Consider the following 15,424-nt stretch of genomic DNA (forward strand, 5'->3'; position numbering starts at 1 on the left):
CAGATCATTCAGTATGCTTCGGGGATCATGTACACACTTGTAAAGATTTGGTATGTGTTTGACACAAGCAGAGGTGGTGTAATAGAGAACCACAGAATTTGGAGCTGGGAAGCACCCTTCTAATTCAATTCCTTTATTTCATAGAGAAGTGAAGTGGGTTATTTGCTCAGACCAAATAATCACCCAGGCCATCCCTCTATGACCTTAGTGCTGTGATGATGATTCCGACAGCACACGCCAGTTAGTGTGAGAGACAATCGGTGGCCACCCTCAACACCTCCGCTCTGTCCCAGGACAAGACTTCTTTATGTGAAATCAGCCACATGAAATCACGTCCTCCTCCATGAAGTGACACAGAGCTGCCTGTGTTTTCAGAGGCATGGCAGGTGACCTCTACATAAATCCTTTTGTCCCTTCCACGGGGTGTTGAGAATGAAACAGGGAGATTTGTCTTCTGCAGTCTCAACTTTCTCTTTCTTTACATCTTCTTCTCCCTCTTGGTCATCAAGTGACTGATTACTCTGACTGAGACTCATGGACATTGGTCACCACCATCAGGTCTTTGCATTTTAAGCTGATTACCTCTTCATGTGGAATTAAAGGCACTTCCTCATGTCTTAGGGTGTTCTGGGCATCATGAGGCAACTAGAAAGACGTAGTTATTGTAGAGATCCCCTAGGCCCACTAAGCCTTCACCTGACCACTGGCAATGACAGTAAATTCATAGATTTCATGGGACTGGCAGAGACAGGCAAAGAGGAATCCAGAGAGAATGTGCATATCTGGTCTCTCCACTCCAAAGAGCACCAATTACCCCAGCCCTCCCCTGGTCAGGTTAACAGAAGTCTAGTCCAGGGAGCTGCTGGGCCAGACTGGAGAAGTTCTGACCCTTTGTACAGGTTACCTCCTACCCCAGCATAGGCCCACCTGGCAGGTTTCTTCCTTCCCCACATCCCCCAGTCTTCACTCCACGGTTTACAACACCCTGCCAACATTCCACTAACCTGAATTCCAACAGCAGATCCATATGCAAGGACACTGGGAAATGGAATGTAGTGGCATGCCCAGGAAGGAGAAGAGGACAAGATACCAGTAAGCAATGGTGTCTCTACCAGGCCTGGAGTGACAGAAGACTGGGCAAGGCCACGGAGAGATAGAAAAGAGAGCACAGAACAAAGGAAGGAAAGGGTCTCCAACAGCATCCTGAGAGACACATGGAAATGACTTCTGACTCTCCTGCCCTTCTCATGCTGCGCTGGCTCGGGAATGATTGTTTCAAATCTTAATCCCATTGTACAAACTCATGGAACACAGAGCTATGTCTCCTATATTATATCTTCCTCTGTGAAATTTCTGGTAAATATGTTTTAGCTTGCATTCTCTACCTTCTAAAAATATTTGGGGGTGGGGGGAAAGAAAAAAAATACTGAGAATGAGCGGTCCTGGGAATTTATATATTCTTTGTCACTTATGCAGAACTTTGTTGAGATGATTTGAATGTTGGGTAATTGGACTAGAAGTATCCCTTCTGGGCTTCTATTAGAAATAATAATGATAATGAAACTAATAATGATGATGAAGAAGACAGTGATACTATAATTCCTAATAATAATAGTTTTTGTTTTCATTTGCAGAACATTTTACAGGTTGCAAAGGTTTTTCAGGTACATTTTCTCACTCGATTTCATTTACTTGGAGAAATTGGTAGGGCAGATATTATGATCCCCAAGGTATAGGTGGGGTCACTTGTTGAAGGTCACACAGAAAGAGGTTAAACTGCTTTCCCTTTCTAGGGGATGCCCTTTCTACTGTGCTCTGCTGCTTAAAAGATTAATGAACCATGCATTGAAAACAACGAAGAACACACTGCTTCAAACTGTTTTCCTCCGCTGGGAGAGAGTTAATTCTTCGCTTTTGTCATTTGGAATAAAACTCTTAGCAAAAAGGGCAACTCACACAGATGGCACAAGCAGAGGCTGTTTAAGTCATTTTAGAATGACAAGCTCTTAGGGGCATCCCGGAAGCACTTCTCCTCCTCTCTATTCTAACACAGTCTACTACAGGACAAATGCAAAACTTAGAGGGTATTTACACAACAAAGAAAAAAGTACTAATAAAGCTGACTGTGTATTTGTGTTTTAAAATTATTATGACATACAGAGTCAGTCTATATTTGTATACAAACATTCATTCATGTCTACAAACCAAAGAGTTTTCAGTTATACCCTGATTTTCAAACAATTTACACACACTGTCTTCCTAGAATTAATTGGAATGATTAGGTGGTAAATTTTGTCTTAGTCATTGCCATGGTATAAAAATCCCAGACGCAGACATTATTTTTTACCACACTATAAACTTGTTTTAAATTGCAGTCTCCAACTTTATAAAAGCAAGTGTTAGCACATATTTAACCTCATAATGACAATTATAAAGTAATCATGAAATCCAAAGTCACCAATATTTGTTCAAAGTATCATGATGAGGCTTATGCAAACACAGTAGAAGTATGCCAGCACCACGGAAGTCAACAGAAATGGAAGTTACATGGATTAAAAAAGAATTTGCCTATTTGAAATAGTCTTTTACTAATATCGGGCCTGCAACTTAGTATATTTGGATAAGTGATGATGATCTGGTTTTACAAACACAGATTATTCAAATAGAAAGTAGGCAGAAGTCTGGCGTCATCCTAGAAGGTCAGAGTTTTAGGCCTTTGGAAAAAAAAGAATAAAAATAGAAGGAAGAAAGCTCTATGGGCCAGAGAGGTGAACAATACAGCAATGCAGAAGTCATTCCAACATTATTTATCTCTTTTTTTCCTGAGTGTGATTTCTAATCTTCAGGGTTTGGGTTCTTTTTTAATGCTATTGAAAGTTATAAACCCAAAACCTTTTCCTTTTTTTTTATATCTTCCTTAGAATGTACACACTGAAAAGCCTTGTTATTGTATGCTCTTTAATCCCAACTTGGGTTTCAATATTCTATAAATCATAAGCTCTTAACAAAATGCAGATGTTTCATGAGTAAATCCAACTAACTCATGGTTGAGTTCAATAAAATAAGCATTTCCTGAGTCTCCCTTATGCGAAAGGCATTGAACCAAGTGCTAGGGAGACTACAGAGGTGATAAACAAGCACATGAAAACAAAACTTGTGAAACTTATTAATTCCTCCTTTTTGATTGTCTGTTAAGACACTCCAAGCTAAATTTGTTGTTCAACTGCAATAACTATCTTCAGATTAGATTTTCTGGACCAATTCTCTTTAGTTACAATGACTCATTTTTTGTCCTTTTTAGAATGGGGGGATATGTAACCTATTAAATAAATAAATCACTCTAATTCAGGATAAAATGAGTTAAGTATCACAAGAAAAATAGTAACAGAGTGCACTAAGGATTCATAGGAAGAAGGATTGTATGGGAGAAGAAGGCAAGAGGTGAATTTTCCAAGAAAAGGTCATTCTAGGCTGAGGGGACAAATGGGCAAAGGAAGAGAGATGGGAATGTGTAAAATGCTTGAGAGAAAACAGTTCAGATACAAGAATGTTGAAATAGGAGATAGGTCGTTTCCTTCATTTACTCTGGATAGAAATAAAAAATTGACTCCACTAAGAATCATATTGGTGTGTTGATCACATATGTGTATCTACCAGTACGTAGAATAACAAACAGTATGTTCATTTCACTCATCAGGGACTAGGGGTGACATAACCCTAAAATTCAGCACAGACACATAAGCAACAATAAATCATGAAGAATGAATGAATGAATTTCATCTAGTGGGCTCTCTGTAAATGCTTTATGATTGTGGTCATTCAGGTCACTCAGGCTACAGGGCATTTTTGTTTTATGAATATTTAAGATATTATAATCCCCACCCCTGCCATATTGCCTGTGTTCTCTATTGAGCTCAAAGCGATTTGTTCTTTGGGCGCCAGGATTTGTTCTTTACATGTTAAAGAGGCAGAGACTGAAAAGTTAGGAGGGAAATGATCTGCGTAAGGATCATGGAACTTAAGGGGCAAAAGCTGGGGAAAAAGAAAGCAATGCCCCATTATGTGTGTGAAGGAAATGCAAAGTAGAATCTGTGGGCACGTCAAATAATCAACATTAGAACAGCTAATCAAGTGAGATAGTGTAAGACTAGTTCAAGAGTTAATCACGAAATTTTTCATTGCTCATATTACAAACTAAACTTGTTTTTAGAAGTACATATGTGATCAACAGCAAAGAGCAGTCAGTAACTGGAAACAAGGTAGTGGAATAATTAGAAGTTGTCTAGTTAGCTTTGTATGATGGCTCAGTTGCTGTAATCCTATGTTTTTCAAACTACAGGTCACAATCCATTAGCTGGTCATGAAATCAATTGAGAGAGTCACAACTAGCCTTTTAAAAAAGGAAACATGTATATAAATATATGTGAATCTGTCTATCTATATCACTTAGTATTGTTTCATAAAACTTTTAGTTACTATCAGATATAAATATATAAACATATGTTCTGGCTCAGATTGCAAATGAGCCCCAGCCCCAGTTAAAAAAAGTTTGAAGCCACAGGTGTATTTTCCCCATTGGGAAGTTAGGCTTGGAGTCGATAGGACAGAGGATCCAAAATGGAGTTTAACCACGAATTTCAATAAAGTTGAAATTGTTACTGCAAAGATTATATAACAGTTTATTACTTTGAGAGGCCACATGTGCCATATCTGTGATATTTCTGTATCAAATAAGAGTTCATGAATGTGGGTAAGGATTTCTGCACAGTTGTTCTAATATTTATTGCTATATAAATGGTTTAGGTCAGCGGTTCTCAACTTTTTAGTCACAAGACCTCTTTACACACTTAAAAATTATTGAGGACTTCTTCAAAGAACTTTTGTTTATGTGAGTTATAGCTATCTATATTTACCCCACTGGGAATTAAAAGTGATAAAGACTACTTATTCATTCATTTAAAATATAATAAAACTATTAAATGTAAAATAAATAACATATTTTTATGAAAAATAATTTTTTCCAAAGCAAAAAAAAATTTAGTGGGAAAAGTATTTTGCATTTTTGCAGTATCTTTAATTTCTGGCTTAATAGAAGACAACTAGATTCTCATAGCTGTTTCTGCCTATAATCTGTTGCTATTTGTGTTTTGTTTGAAGTATTCCTATATGAAGACACTCTGGCCTCACACAGATAATGTACTTGGAAAAGGGATGAGTATTTTAATAGCCTTTTTGGATGATTTTGGATATTCTTCGTGGATAACAGATCAAAACTTGACAAGTGGTAGTTTCTCAAAGGTTAGTTGCAATGTGCTATCCGAAATCCTATCTATTAACTTTTCATACTGTTACATTAAAATCCATTTAGTCTACCTTGTCCTTGAATGGATCTTTTACTTATGCATGATTATGTAACATCAGACATTGGTCATTTGGAAAATATTGGGTCACGGAATTAAGCAGATCTTGCAGATGTTAACACTTTCCATTACACAATATTTTAAAAAAGTGCATTCAATACCACCACTGATCTCATCAGAAACATCGTAAGTATTGAGAAGTAGTCAAGCTGATAGCAGCAGATACACATTTTCTAAATGTCTAGTTCCAACTTGACGACACAAAAATTATCATTGGCAGTAATTATTGTCCCTTGTTTTCCTGGAAGTGACAGGTATACTTTATTTATTTTTGAAAAAATATCTGTCAAATACCTGTTTGAACAACCATAATTTGCCCATCTTCCTTTCAAGTAAAAACAGTGTTTCGTGAAAATAAAAATAAAAACACTAACTCAGCTCACAGCTCAAGCACAGAAGTATTCTCCCGGAGACAAATACGGCACTTGGGTATGCAGCACACGTGCTTTGTGCATACTTACTTTTTTTTTTTTTTTTTCACACGGAATAGTAGAAAGAAGCGTACCCAAGGCTTAAACTTTAATAAAATTAATCATTTTTACTGCTTTATCACGTACACTCTCAATTGACACTACTCTGACTTCCTCTTTAGCTGACAATGCGGGGCAGAGAAGCATACATCGACTAGAAGCAGTTTGGTGCTCCTGCCTCCGTCCCTGTTAAGCCACCAGCACTTTGACCCACCGCTGTTTGCAAACGTCAGCACAGCGAACCAGTCAAAGTCAGTCTTAGCACTGTCATGAAAATTGTTTTGACCTTGCAGATTCCCCCAGAGAGTCTCAGAAACCCCCAAGGGGTTCGAGGACCACACTTTGAGAACCACTGGGTGCAAACGCTCTCAGAAATCACAGTTCTCTTTCTCTACACAGCTATTAATGCTTTTTGATTACTGAAGCGCCAAGGAAAAGACACGCCAAGGCGTCGAACACATCCCAGAGGGAAATCCTACCGCGCGCATCCCTCTGAGGCTCAACCAGGAAGAAAAAGACTCTTAGAGAAAAAAACGGATTCAGAGGGCAGGCCCCGGCTTGTCGTTGCCAGTGGCAACGATCCTCAGCGGCGGGAGCGCGGCCGTCGATTAATGATGCCTTGCGTCCGTGGGCGGCGAAAGGAGGAGGGGGCGGGGCGGCCGGAGCCGAAGGGCTCCTGGAGTTGCGGTCACGGTGGGCTGTCGGTCGAGAGGCGGCTCGCTCGTTCTGCGATCCATTGAGAGTGCCTTCCGAGAGCCCTCTGTTGATGTCCGGGAGGGAGGGAAGATGGCTGCCGTGGCGGCGGGCGGCCTGGTGGGGAAGGGGCGCGACATCAGCCTAGCAGCTCTGCAGCGCCACGACCCCTATATCAACCGCATCGTGGACGTGGCCAGCCAGGTGGCTCTATACACCTTCGGCCATCGGGCCAACGAGTGGGTGCGTGCGGACGCGATGGGGCTTGCCAGACCCGGGCTGGGGTGGAGAGGGGGGCGTCGGACTCGGGCTGGAGAAGCCAGCGCCGGGGAGGGAGTCGATGCCGGGTAGGCGGGTGGGTCGGGGCCGGCGGCCGAGGGTGCGGAGATTGGACGCGGGCGTTCTCGGGGGAGGCCGATCCGTGCAACCACCTGGAGTTGGGGAAGACTGAGGTTCCCCGCGTTGGGAGCCCAGACCCAACGGGCACGGGACCCTGAGAGCTGAAGGAAAGAAACGACCGGAGGCCTTGAGGCCTGAAGACTTATGTGTTCCGGGAAAACAGAGCAAGAGTTCTGTGACCGTAAAATCGCGGCTCTAGAGGAGGCAGGGATAGGAGACGAATAAAAGTGGAGAGTTCTGGTTCTGGAACATCAGTCTTAGATGGGACAGAGAGAAATCAAACCTTGATAGAAGGAGAGAAATCTGAAGTTGTAAGCTCAGGGAAATCACCAAGAAAAGAACCAACACTGAGAAATAAAAGACAAAATGGAGCTGAGTGTAACGCCCACCAAGTTTGATATTGGAGTTCATTTGAGAACCGAGTTATTTTAGTGCTCTTCTCAGAGTCCCAGTAAATAGTAATGGAATGAAATTTAATTTTCTTCACAGTCAGAATGGGGTAGGAACAGAGGACACTTGAGGAGTCCTGTTGCAGGAATTGCTACATGTAATTTTCTAACTCACCTACTTGAATGTAGAGAGATGTAATTTTATTTCTTTCCTCATAGTGATTTTTGTCCCAAATAGTGTTCATCTGTCCAATTTGTATCATATTATTACATATGATATCTTCTATTGTTTTTAAATAAGTTGCAAAACAGTAAAAGAATTAACCTGCATGAGTGTATTTCAGACGAATTTTTTATGTGTTCTTCAAATCCATAATAAACATCATAACTTAAAGAAAACATCCATATTGAACAAATCCATACGTTTTTTAACATCTACATTCATAAGCCTCCTTATCTCCAGTATGGATTTTCAGCAGCCTGTAGTAAAACTCACCTGAAAATCATTAACACAAAAACACAAAGATAAAGACGCAAAAATGGGATAGAAGAGAAGAGTTTTGCCCTAAGTTCTTAACTGTGGAAATTGACTGAAATGGGGCAAAGAATTTTGGTCTGCTCTCCTAGTAACCAAACCCAAAAGGAAAACAGGAAGAGCTCTTTAATATTCACTGTTCTATAATAGAAAGTGTATCACTTGATCAGGAGAGAAGTTATTTTCCCCTAGTTTCCAGAGGGAATTTATCACCTGGGTTCTTATATGAAGAACATTGAGCAACATAGTGGACAATTTGCTCTGTGGTATTTAAAAATTACATATATATAAAGACATTCTACATATGGCTGTTTTATTGCTCTATAGAAAAATGCCAAAGGTATAATGTCATAATTCTGTAAAAGTAATGCTGTAATAGATAAGGACCAGAGATATAAACTAACCTGACAAGAGGATTAGCATCTGGAAAATACTGAGAAATTGTTAATATACAGAGTAGAGCATTTGTCATGAATAATAATTGTTTCCTATAGGCTTTGACAGTTATCTATGTGATAGATACCCTTTAAAATGGTTACAGAGGTTTACTAGATATCCAGTGAAGCCCATCAACAAAAGCCTTATCAAGAAGCAGAAGTGTCACAATGCATTATTTACAGGAGTTATGTTTTCCCACTTCCTGGACTTGTTGCCTTCAGACAGGGCAACATTCAGGAAAAGGTCATTCTTTCAAAGTACTAATCTTCAAGGCTGTGGTAGCCAGAAAAAGAGAGAGAGAGAGACCTAGTTAAGCTGCAGAGCAGTTGCTGGAGGCAAACAAATTGTCACCACTGTCTCCATTCTTAGGGTCTCTAGATGGGAGCCATTTGAAAATAAACCTAACAAAAGTGTAAAGAACATAAAAATGTTCCTTATAAAGAAGAAGGTATTTGCAGGAAGGCAGGTGAGATGTCAGAGAGGGGGATTCTTACTACACTGAAAATAGATGAAGAAGGACTTAAGGCATTCAGAGGAGGAGAAATTAGGGATGAAAGGTGGACTGAGAATGGACTGTTTTAAAGAAGGATTAAGGAAGATTATGTCATGACTAGAATAGGAATTCCCCATTGCTAGGATCTTAAGACTGCTCCCCGCCGATGTCTACCTGTCGGTTGAAGACTATACCCTTGGTATTATTTTCTACCTCTTAGTCTTTAGAGCAGTGCTTGAGTGGATTTTGCCCTTAGGTGACATTTGGCAGTGTCTGCAGACATTTTTAGTTGTCACACTGGGCGAGGTTGTTCCTGGCATCTACAAAGTAGAGGCTATGGTTGTTGCCAAACATCCCACGATACACAGGACAGACCCCACAACAAAGATTTATCTGGCCCCAGATGTCAAACATGCTGAGCTTGGGAAACTGCCTTAAAGTGACTAGTTTTTGTGTTTCTAACTGGTAGTTTTCTAAGTTTTTTGTGTATCAGAATAACTCAAGAGTTTTAAAAAGTACAAACTGCCACATCAAAATCTCTGGTTAATGAAGCCTAGACATTTGATCCTGTTGGAAGCTTCAGAGAGACAGATTTGAAAGGATAAACTGAAACTTATTTTTGATTATTTTAACTTAGAATAATCAGTAAAATAGAGATTGCTTTGAGTTGTTTCAAAAGTGTCAAACTTGTAAGTCCCAATAATTTGCAAAACAGCACTATTTTATGGTTCATTTTGTTTTGAATTTTGAGCTTATTTCCTTAGCACTTGTTAGATTTTATAATTGAGTGTAATATTAAATCATTAAAATGTACTTTTAAAATTTAAGCTAAAATGCCTCAAGATGTGAACTAATATTTTAACATAAAAGCTGTCCTTACTTGGAGGATCTAAGGAAGATCTAATAAGATCTTGTTTTAGGTTGGTGTGGTGGCTCACACCTGTAATCCTACCACTTTGGGAGGCTGAGGCGGGAGGATTGCTTGAGGTCAGTAGTTCAAGAGCAGCCTGAGCAAGAGGGAGATTCCATCTCTACAAGAAATGGAAAAATTAGCCACTTGTGGTGGCACGCACCTGTAGTCCCAGCTTCTTGGGAGACTGAGGCTGGAGGATCACTTGAGCCCAGGTATTTGAGGTTGCAGTGAGCCATGATGATGCCGTTATACTCTATAGCCTGGGCCAAGTGAGACCTGGTCTCAAAAAAAAAAAAAAAAAAATCTTGTTTTATTTATTCCCTATACCCCCTACCCTGGACTTTGCTCAGAAATTAGAAAAAAAAAAAAATCTGATTACTGTTGGATAACTGTGGAGGGACTAGGAAAATGCATGAATTTGAGCTGGTTCAGCCATTGTGGACAAATTTATGTTTTCAAAGCCTGTTTTATCCAGGTATCATAGAGCACTTAAAAATGTGGTTTTTCATCAGAATATCTGAGTGGCGTAGTCTAGTTATCTCTTTTCACTGGGCAAACTGAGACATAGAATAATAAACTAATTACCCCAGTATGATCTAGCAAGAAGCCCACTCCATGTCCCAATTTATAATTACTGAAACACAATTTCTTTCTTGGAACAAACTAGTATTTTTGTGTGTGTAATGTTAGATAAAAAAATCTCAGTTTTAAGAACTGCTTGTTATGAGTTAGAATATAATTCTAGAAGAAGCATGCCTTGTACATTTCTAATTCTGGATTGTTCAAAACTAAAATGTGGCATAAAAAGACTTTTTTTTTTTTTTAAGAAAAGGGAATTTGTGTTACATCAAGGAAGAAAGGAAACGTGTCATAAGCTATTTAGCTTTATGTGTATCGATACATACAAGTATCCTGACTTGGATTACTAAGATAAAACAGTCCAAAGTTAAATATTAGAAGACAGGAAAGTATTTTGACCTTGTGGTGAGACTGACAATGCACAGAGGTTCTTCAGGGGCCTAGTTCTAGCACCTGTATCTTGGCTTCAGTTTCCTATCCATGTAACAGATAATGCCAAATATTTCATTTTTACAAATTTTATCTTAAAGTCTTGTGGATTCATAAATACTTGCTGACTGCACCAGTTACACTTTAAGGACACCTACCCACAAGTTCTTAGACTAGGTAGCATTTATTGTAGCATAGTAACCATTTTCTTAATGATTGATACCGTGGTGGTTTTTGAGTTTAAGTAATTCTTAGTACCTAAAGTGCACTCAGGATGTAATAGATTTCTCAACAGGTAGGAAAAAACATCACAAGTAATGTTTCTGTATATGTTTTTTTTCATTTTCCCTCAGAATATTTTTCAAAGTACAGTGGCAGATGGGCCACATTTGAAAAATAAGGGCACTTTTCACAGTACATTGGAGTGATTTATACGAACTTCATAGTAAATCCAGTTTAAGCATGAACTCCTTGACTTTCTTAACTATGCTTATATGTTAGAGAAAAGACTGGCTAAAATCATTTTAACTGTTATAAATTCTTTATTTCTAATTGCATAGTCTGTAATAAACATCCTGAGGTTAAAATTTTTGTTAATAAGTAATGATATTTTTTGTAGCCATTTACTCTTAAAAAACGATGTTTGCTAATAGTTTGATATGATTTGTGCCATAATGGATTTTGTTTTTATGACTCCTAATATAACTTCATGGGCAGAGAATATGTTATTGAACTAAGGTAATGGTTCTCAAACTAGCATATATCAGAATCGCCTGGACAGCTTAATAAAAAACAGGTTGCCCAAGTTTCTGATTCAGTAGATTTGGGCAGGGGCCCCAAGAATTTGCATTTCTAAGTTCCAGGTGATGCTGACACTGCTGCTCTGGGAACCCCACTGTGAGACCAACTAAACTAAATTGAACAAGCAAATTGCTGAAATTACTTGAGCATGTGAAAGGATTATGCTTTTAAATTTTTGTGTGCCTTTTAAAAGTTATTTTAATGTTACGCCGTTTTTCTTAAAGAGTATTTTTCACCAAAATTAGAGCACTTAAATTTTGAAAGATTATGGTAATAGGTATTAATAATAAAATATTGAGAGTTTAAATAGAATGCTGAAATTAAACCATGTAAATAACAAAAGTACATTTTAAATTCTGAATTATAGTAGTCTAATATGGAAACACACACACACACACACACATATATTAGTGTGCATGATATTGATGAATATTATCCTCAGTGCCTGTGTTCCTGCCTTTGGAGAAATGGAAAAGAAATGCCAAATGAACTAACTGAACTATCATTTTAAGTTACTACCTCCCCCAGATTTTCTCAGGCAAATTTCTTGAATCCTAACTTGGTAATATTTCTATCTAACTTTATTTCAGAGATCTTGGGGCAGAACTTGACTCTAAATATTCTACACCGAGTAGGTGATGAATTCATCTGAGAACTCTATGGCATTGTTGTCCTCTCTGTCTAGCAGTCAAAGTAGAGTTATAGGCAGATCATCTGCTTTCCTGAGTGACAGGATATGGCGAGAGAAAATGAACCCCCCAAATAAAGTGCAGGATAATGAAATGCAGACACAAGTGATTTCTATGGCTTGCCATGTACCCAATTTGGTGGACAGACGGAAAGGCGGCACACTTACTGTCATCTCTTCTTTCACCTGAAATCCATGGGGCACACCCATTTTCTCATTGTTTCAGCTAGAGGTGTGTTGCTATCCTTGTATTTGGTAAGAGAGATAATGGTGGTTTATTTTGTAAATGACAGAAGAAAGACTGCTTCCTGCTGCTTAGTCAACACAGCCACAGTTACGGCCTAGAACCTGCTTTCTCCTTTTCCTAAGAATAACTCTCATGCCTATATTTGGCCCATTGTAGTTTCACCTACTTGAAGTTGGATATGATTCCTATTCTGTAAGAAGTTTATGTTCTCTACTTCTGTGAGTGAAGAAAACATACATATGTTGTGTTCTTTGTTTTTATTTTTTAGGAGAAGACTGATGTGGAAGGAACCTTGTTTGTTTATACAAGGTAAGAGTTTTTTACTTTCATAAAGAAACTGACAGTCTTTGAAATAATATTTTAGCTCAGTTGTGTCACTGTTCTTCAAGTGCAGTTTTATTTCAAAGAGAAGTAAAAGAACTAAATCATGGTTTGAAATTATTAGTTAACACAAGGAAGAGAATGCTGAATAATGTCACCAGGTATACTCTCATGAATACTAATTTCAGAATATAATTTAAGCTTCAATGTAGATGCACTTAAATCTTTGTGCTCTATTTAAAATAGTATTAAATATTTATCCTTTGATTCAAATGAATGGTACAGAGTTCTTGAATATAATGCATTGGCAAGGAGCTAGAAGACTATGAACAATATTATAATATATTTAATCAATATTTGGAAAAGGGTTTTATTGATCACCTTTCCCCCATCCTTGACTGTTTAAAAAAACATGATCCAAAATTGAAGGTTTCTTTCAGTCTTGCATTGTCTGGTTAATAGAAGATGTCTTAGGATAGATTGAATAAACTCATGTTTTTAGTCATTTTTTATCAGATATTGTTAACATCACAAGTACATGCAGAGAAATATGTATATTGGCTCAATATCTAAACTTACTGTCACATAAACATTCACATAAAATGTCATAGCTAAAGCTCATCACCTGCAAGGGGAGTGCAAAGATGAAATACAAAGGCCTGATGCAAATCCTTTTAGGGGTACAGTTTCATTGGGGAGACAGGAAATACGTACAGACACACACAAATATATTTTCTTTACACATATATTCACATTTAAAATAAACTATAATTCAGGATAGACTATCCCAATTGCTGAGCAATGAATGGGCTGCTGTGATTGTGGAAGGCTTTGTAGAATGAAGGGTCTTGAGTTGGGCCTCAGGAATAGGTAGAACTTACCTTGCACAGAGGAGAGGGAAGGGCAGTCCCAGCAGGAAGGATGGCAAAGCACAGGCATCGAACCTCCTGTGATACAGGGACAGTAAGGAAAACGACTCTGGTGCAGAGTATTTATGTTGGTTTATATTAGTTAACAAGGGCAAAGAGATTCGCTGACTTGGAATGGCAGACTAAGGATTCTGAGATTTATTTTCTTAGCAGTAGGGAGTCATTGACAGCTTCTGAACAGGAGAGAGGTAGTGTTGTGAGAAAATGGGGAAGATCAGTGTATTAACATGAGGACGCATTGGTTCTGGAAGACACTGGAGTTAGGGAACACATTGAAAAGATTATTACAGTAGAGTAGATATGACATGATGAGAGTTTGGACTTGAGTGATAGAAGTTGAAATGGAAAGGACATAGAAAGACTGCATGTATAGAGGAGTGGTGAAATTAAAAAATAACATTACAATTTTGAATATGGGAGACTGACAGAATGACAAAAGCAGTGATGGATTAGAAAGATAGGAAAGGAAGTCAAGAATCTTGTTTGAGGCTAAGTCTTCACCTTATTTTGAAGTAATGACTGTGGAGTGGTAGCAGGGCATTCAAGTGGAGGTATCCAGCCAGTCACGGTCGGGCGGTGCTGATGGTAGAGCGTTTGAAACCATGAGAGAACGTGTTCTCTGAAGGAGTGCGTGTAAAGATGAAACTGATGCCGGGTAACAGTTGGGTTTTAGGGCCCTCAAGGATGCAGAGACTAGTCAGCTAGGAAGATAAAAGCAGGACTAGAACAGGATAAAGAGGCCTGTCGTGGGCACAGTAGAACAATGGAGGTTAGCAATGGGGAAGGAGGTTCTGTTCCAGTGGAGGCAGCAGTGGGATGGGAAGGAAGGAATGGATGGTGGGGCCAGTGGACTTGGTGACAAGGAGGTCACATTCTTCCCAGTCTCAGAAAAGCAGTGGGAGTGCCCAAGAACCATTGGTATATTAGTCTACGTTATCCTCCCAACCATCCAAAGCACCAGAGCATGCCACCGAGTGAATGTATTCCGCAGAGCATGACTGCTCTGGGAAGTTTGAAATGTAAAAAGGAAACCAAATGATTGAACTCTGTGGGCCAGGCACACAGGATGCATTCTCATTCGTTTCTCACAGCAAGCATTATTCTTTTGAGAAGGGAAAGAAAAGACACATTAATATGTATTAATGATTGTTTTGGGGAATTTTTGGTGTTTTTTTAAAAAAAATATAGAAGAGGCCAGGTGCGGTGGCTCATGCCTGTAATCCTAGCACTCTGGGAGGCTGAGGTGGGTGGATCTTTTGTGCTCAGGAGTTTGAGACCAGCCTGAGCAAGAGCAAGACACTGTTTCTACTAAAAATAGAAAGAAATTTGCTGGAAAACTAAAAATATATAGCAAAGATTAGCCGGGCATGGTGGTGCATGCCTGTAGTCCCAGCTACTCAGGAGGCTGAGGCAGTAGGATTGCTTAAGCCCAGGAGTTTGAGGTTGCTGTGAGCTAGGCTGATGCCATGGCACTCTAGCCTGGGCAACAGAGTGAGACTCTGTCTCAAAAAAAAAAAATGGAAGAGTAACAATTATACAAATATTTTCTCTTTTGTACTGAAACCAAATGTAGGTTTTTATTTTCAAGTATTTCTTAATAGCCACCAAGCTGCTAATGGAGCTGTGTATGAAACAAACCATTAAATTGAGAAAAAAAATCCATCCTGTTTCTTAATCTCT

At 38.9% G+C, this 15,424-nt stretch overlaps 1 protein-coding gene across 2 annotated transcripts in view; it reads left to right on the forward strand.

Moving 5' to 3' along the window:
• The first annotated feature begins 6,578 nt into the window (after positions 1-6,578).
• Positions 6,579-15,424, forward strand: part of DCP1B (decapping mRNA 1B) — a 54,452-nt gene continuing 45,606 nt past the window's right edge. The window contains exons 1-2 of one of the 2 annotated variants that reach the window (XM_045554648.1): positions 6,579-6,826; positions 12,763-12,803. In XM_045554648.1, coding sequence (XP_045410604.1) covers positions 6,677-6,826; positions 12,763-12,803 — 191 coding nt within the window. In that variant the 5' untranslated portion in view covers positions 6,579-6,676. The remainder of the gene's footprint in view (positions 6,827-12,762; positions 12,804-15,424) is intronic. The other variant, XM_045554649.1, reaches the window with a different exon arrangement.

This window comes from Lemur catta, chromosome 6 (genome assembly GCF_020740605.2).
Source record: "Lemur catta isolate mLemCat1 chromosome 6, mLemCat1.pri, whole genome shotgun sequence".
NCBI lineage: Eukaryota > Metazoa > Chordata > Mammalia > Primates > Lemuridae > Lemur > Lemur catta.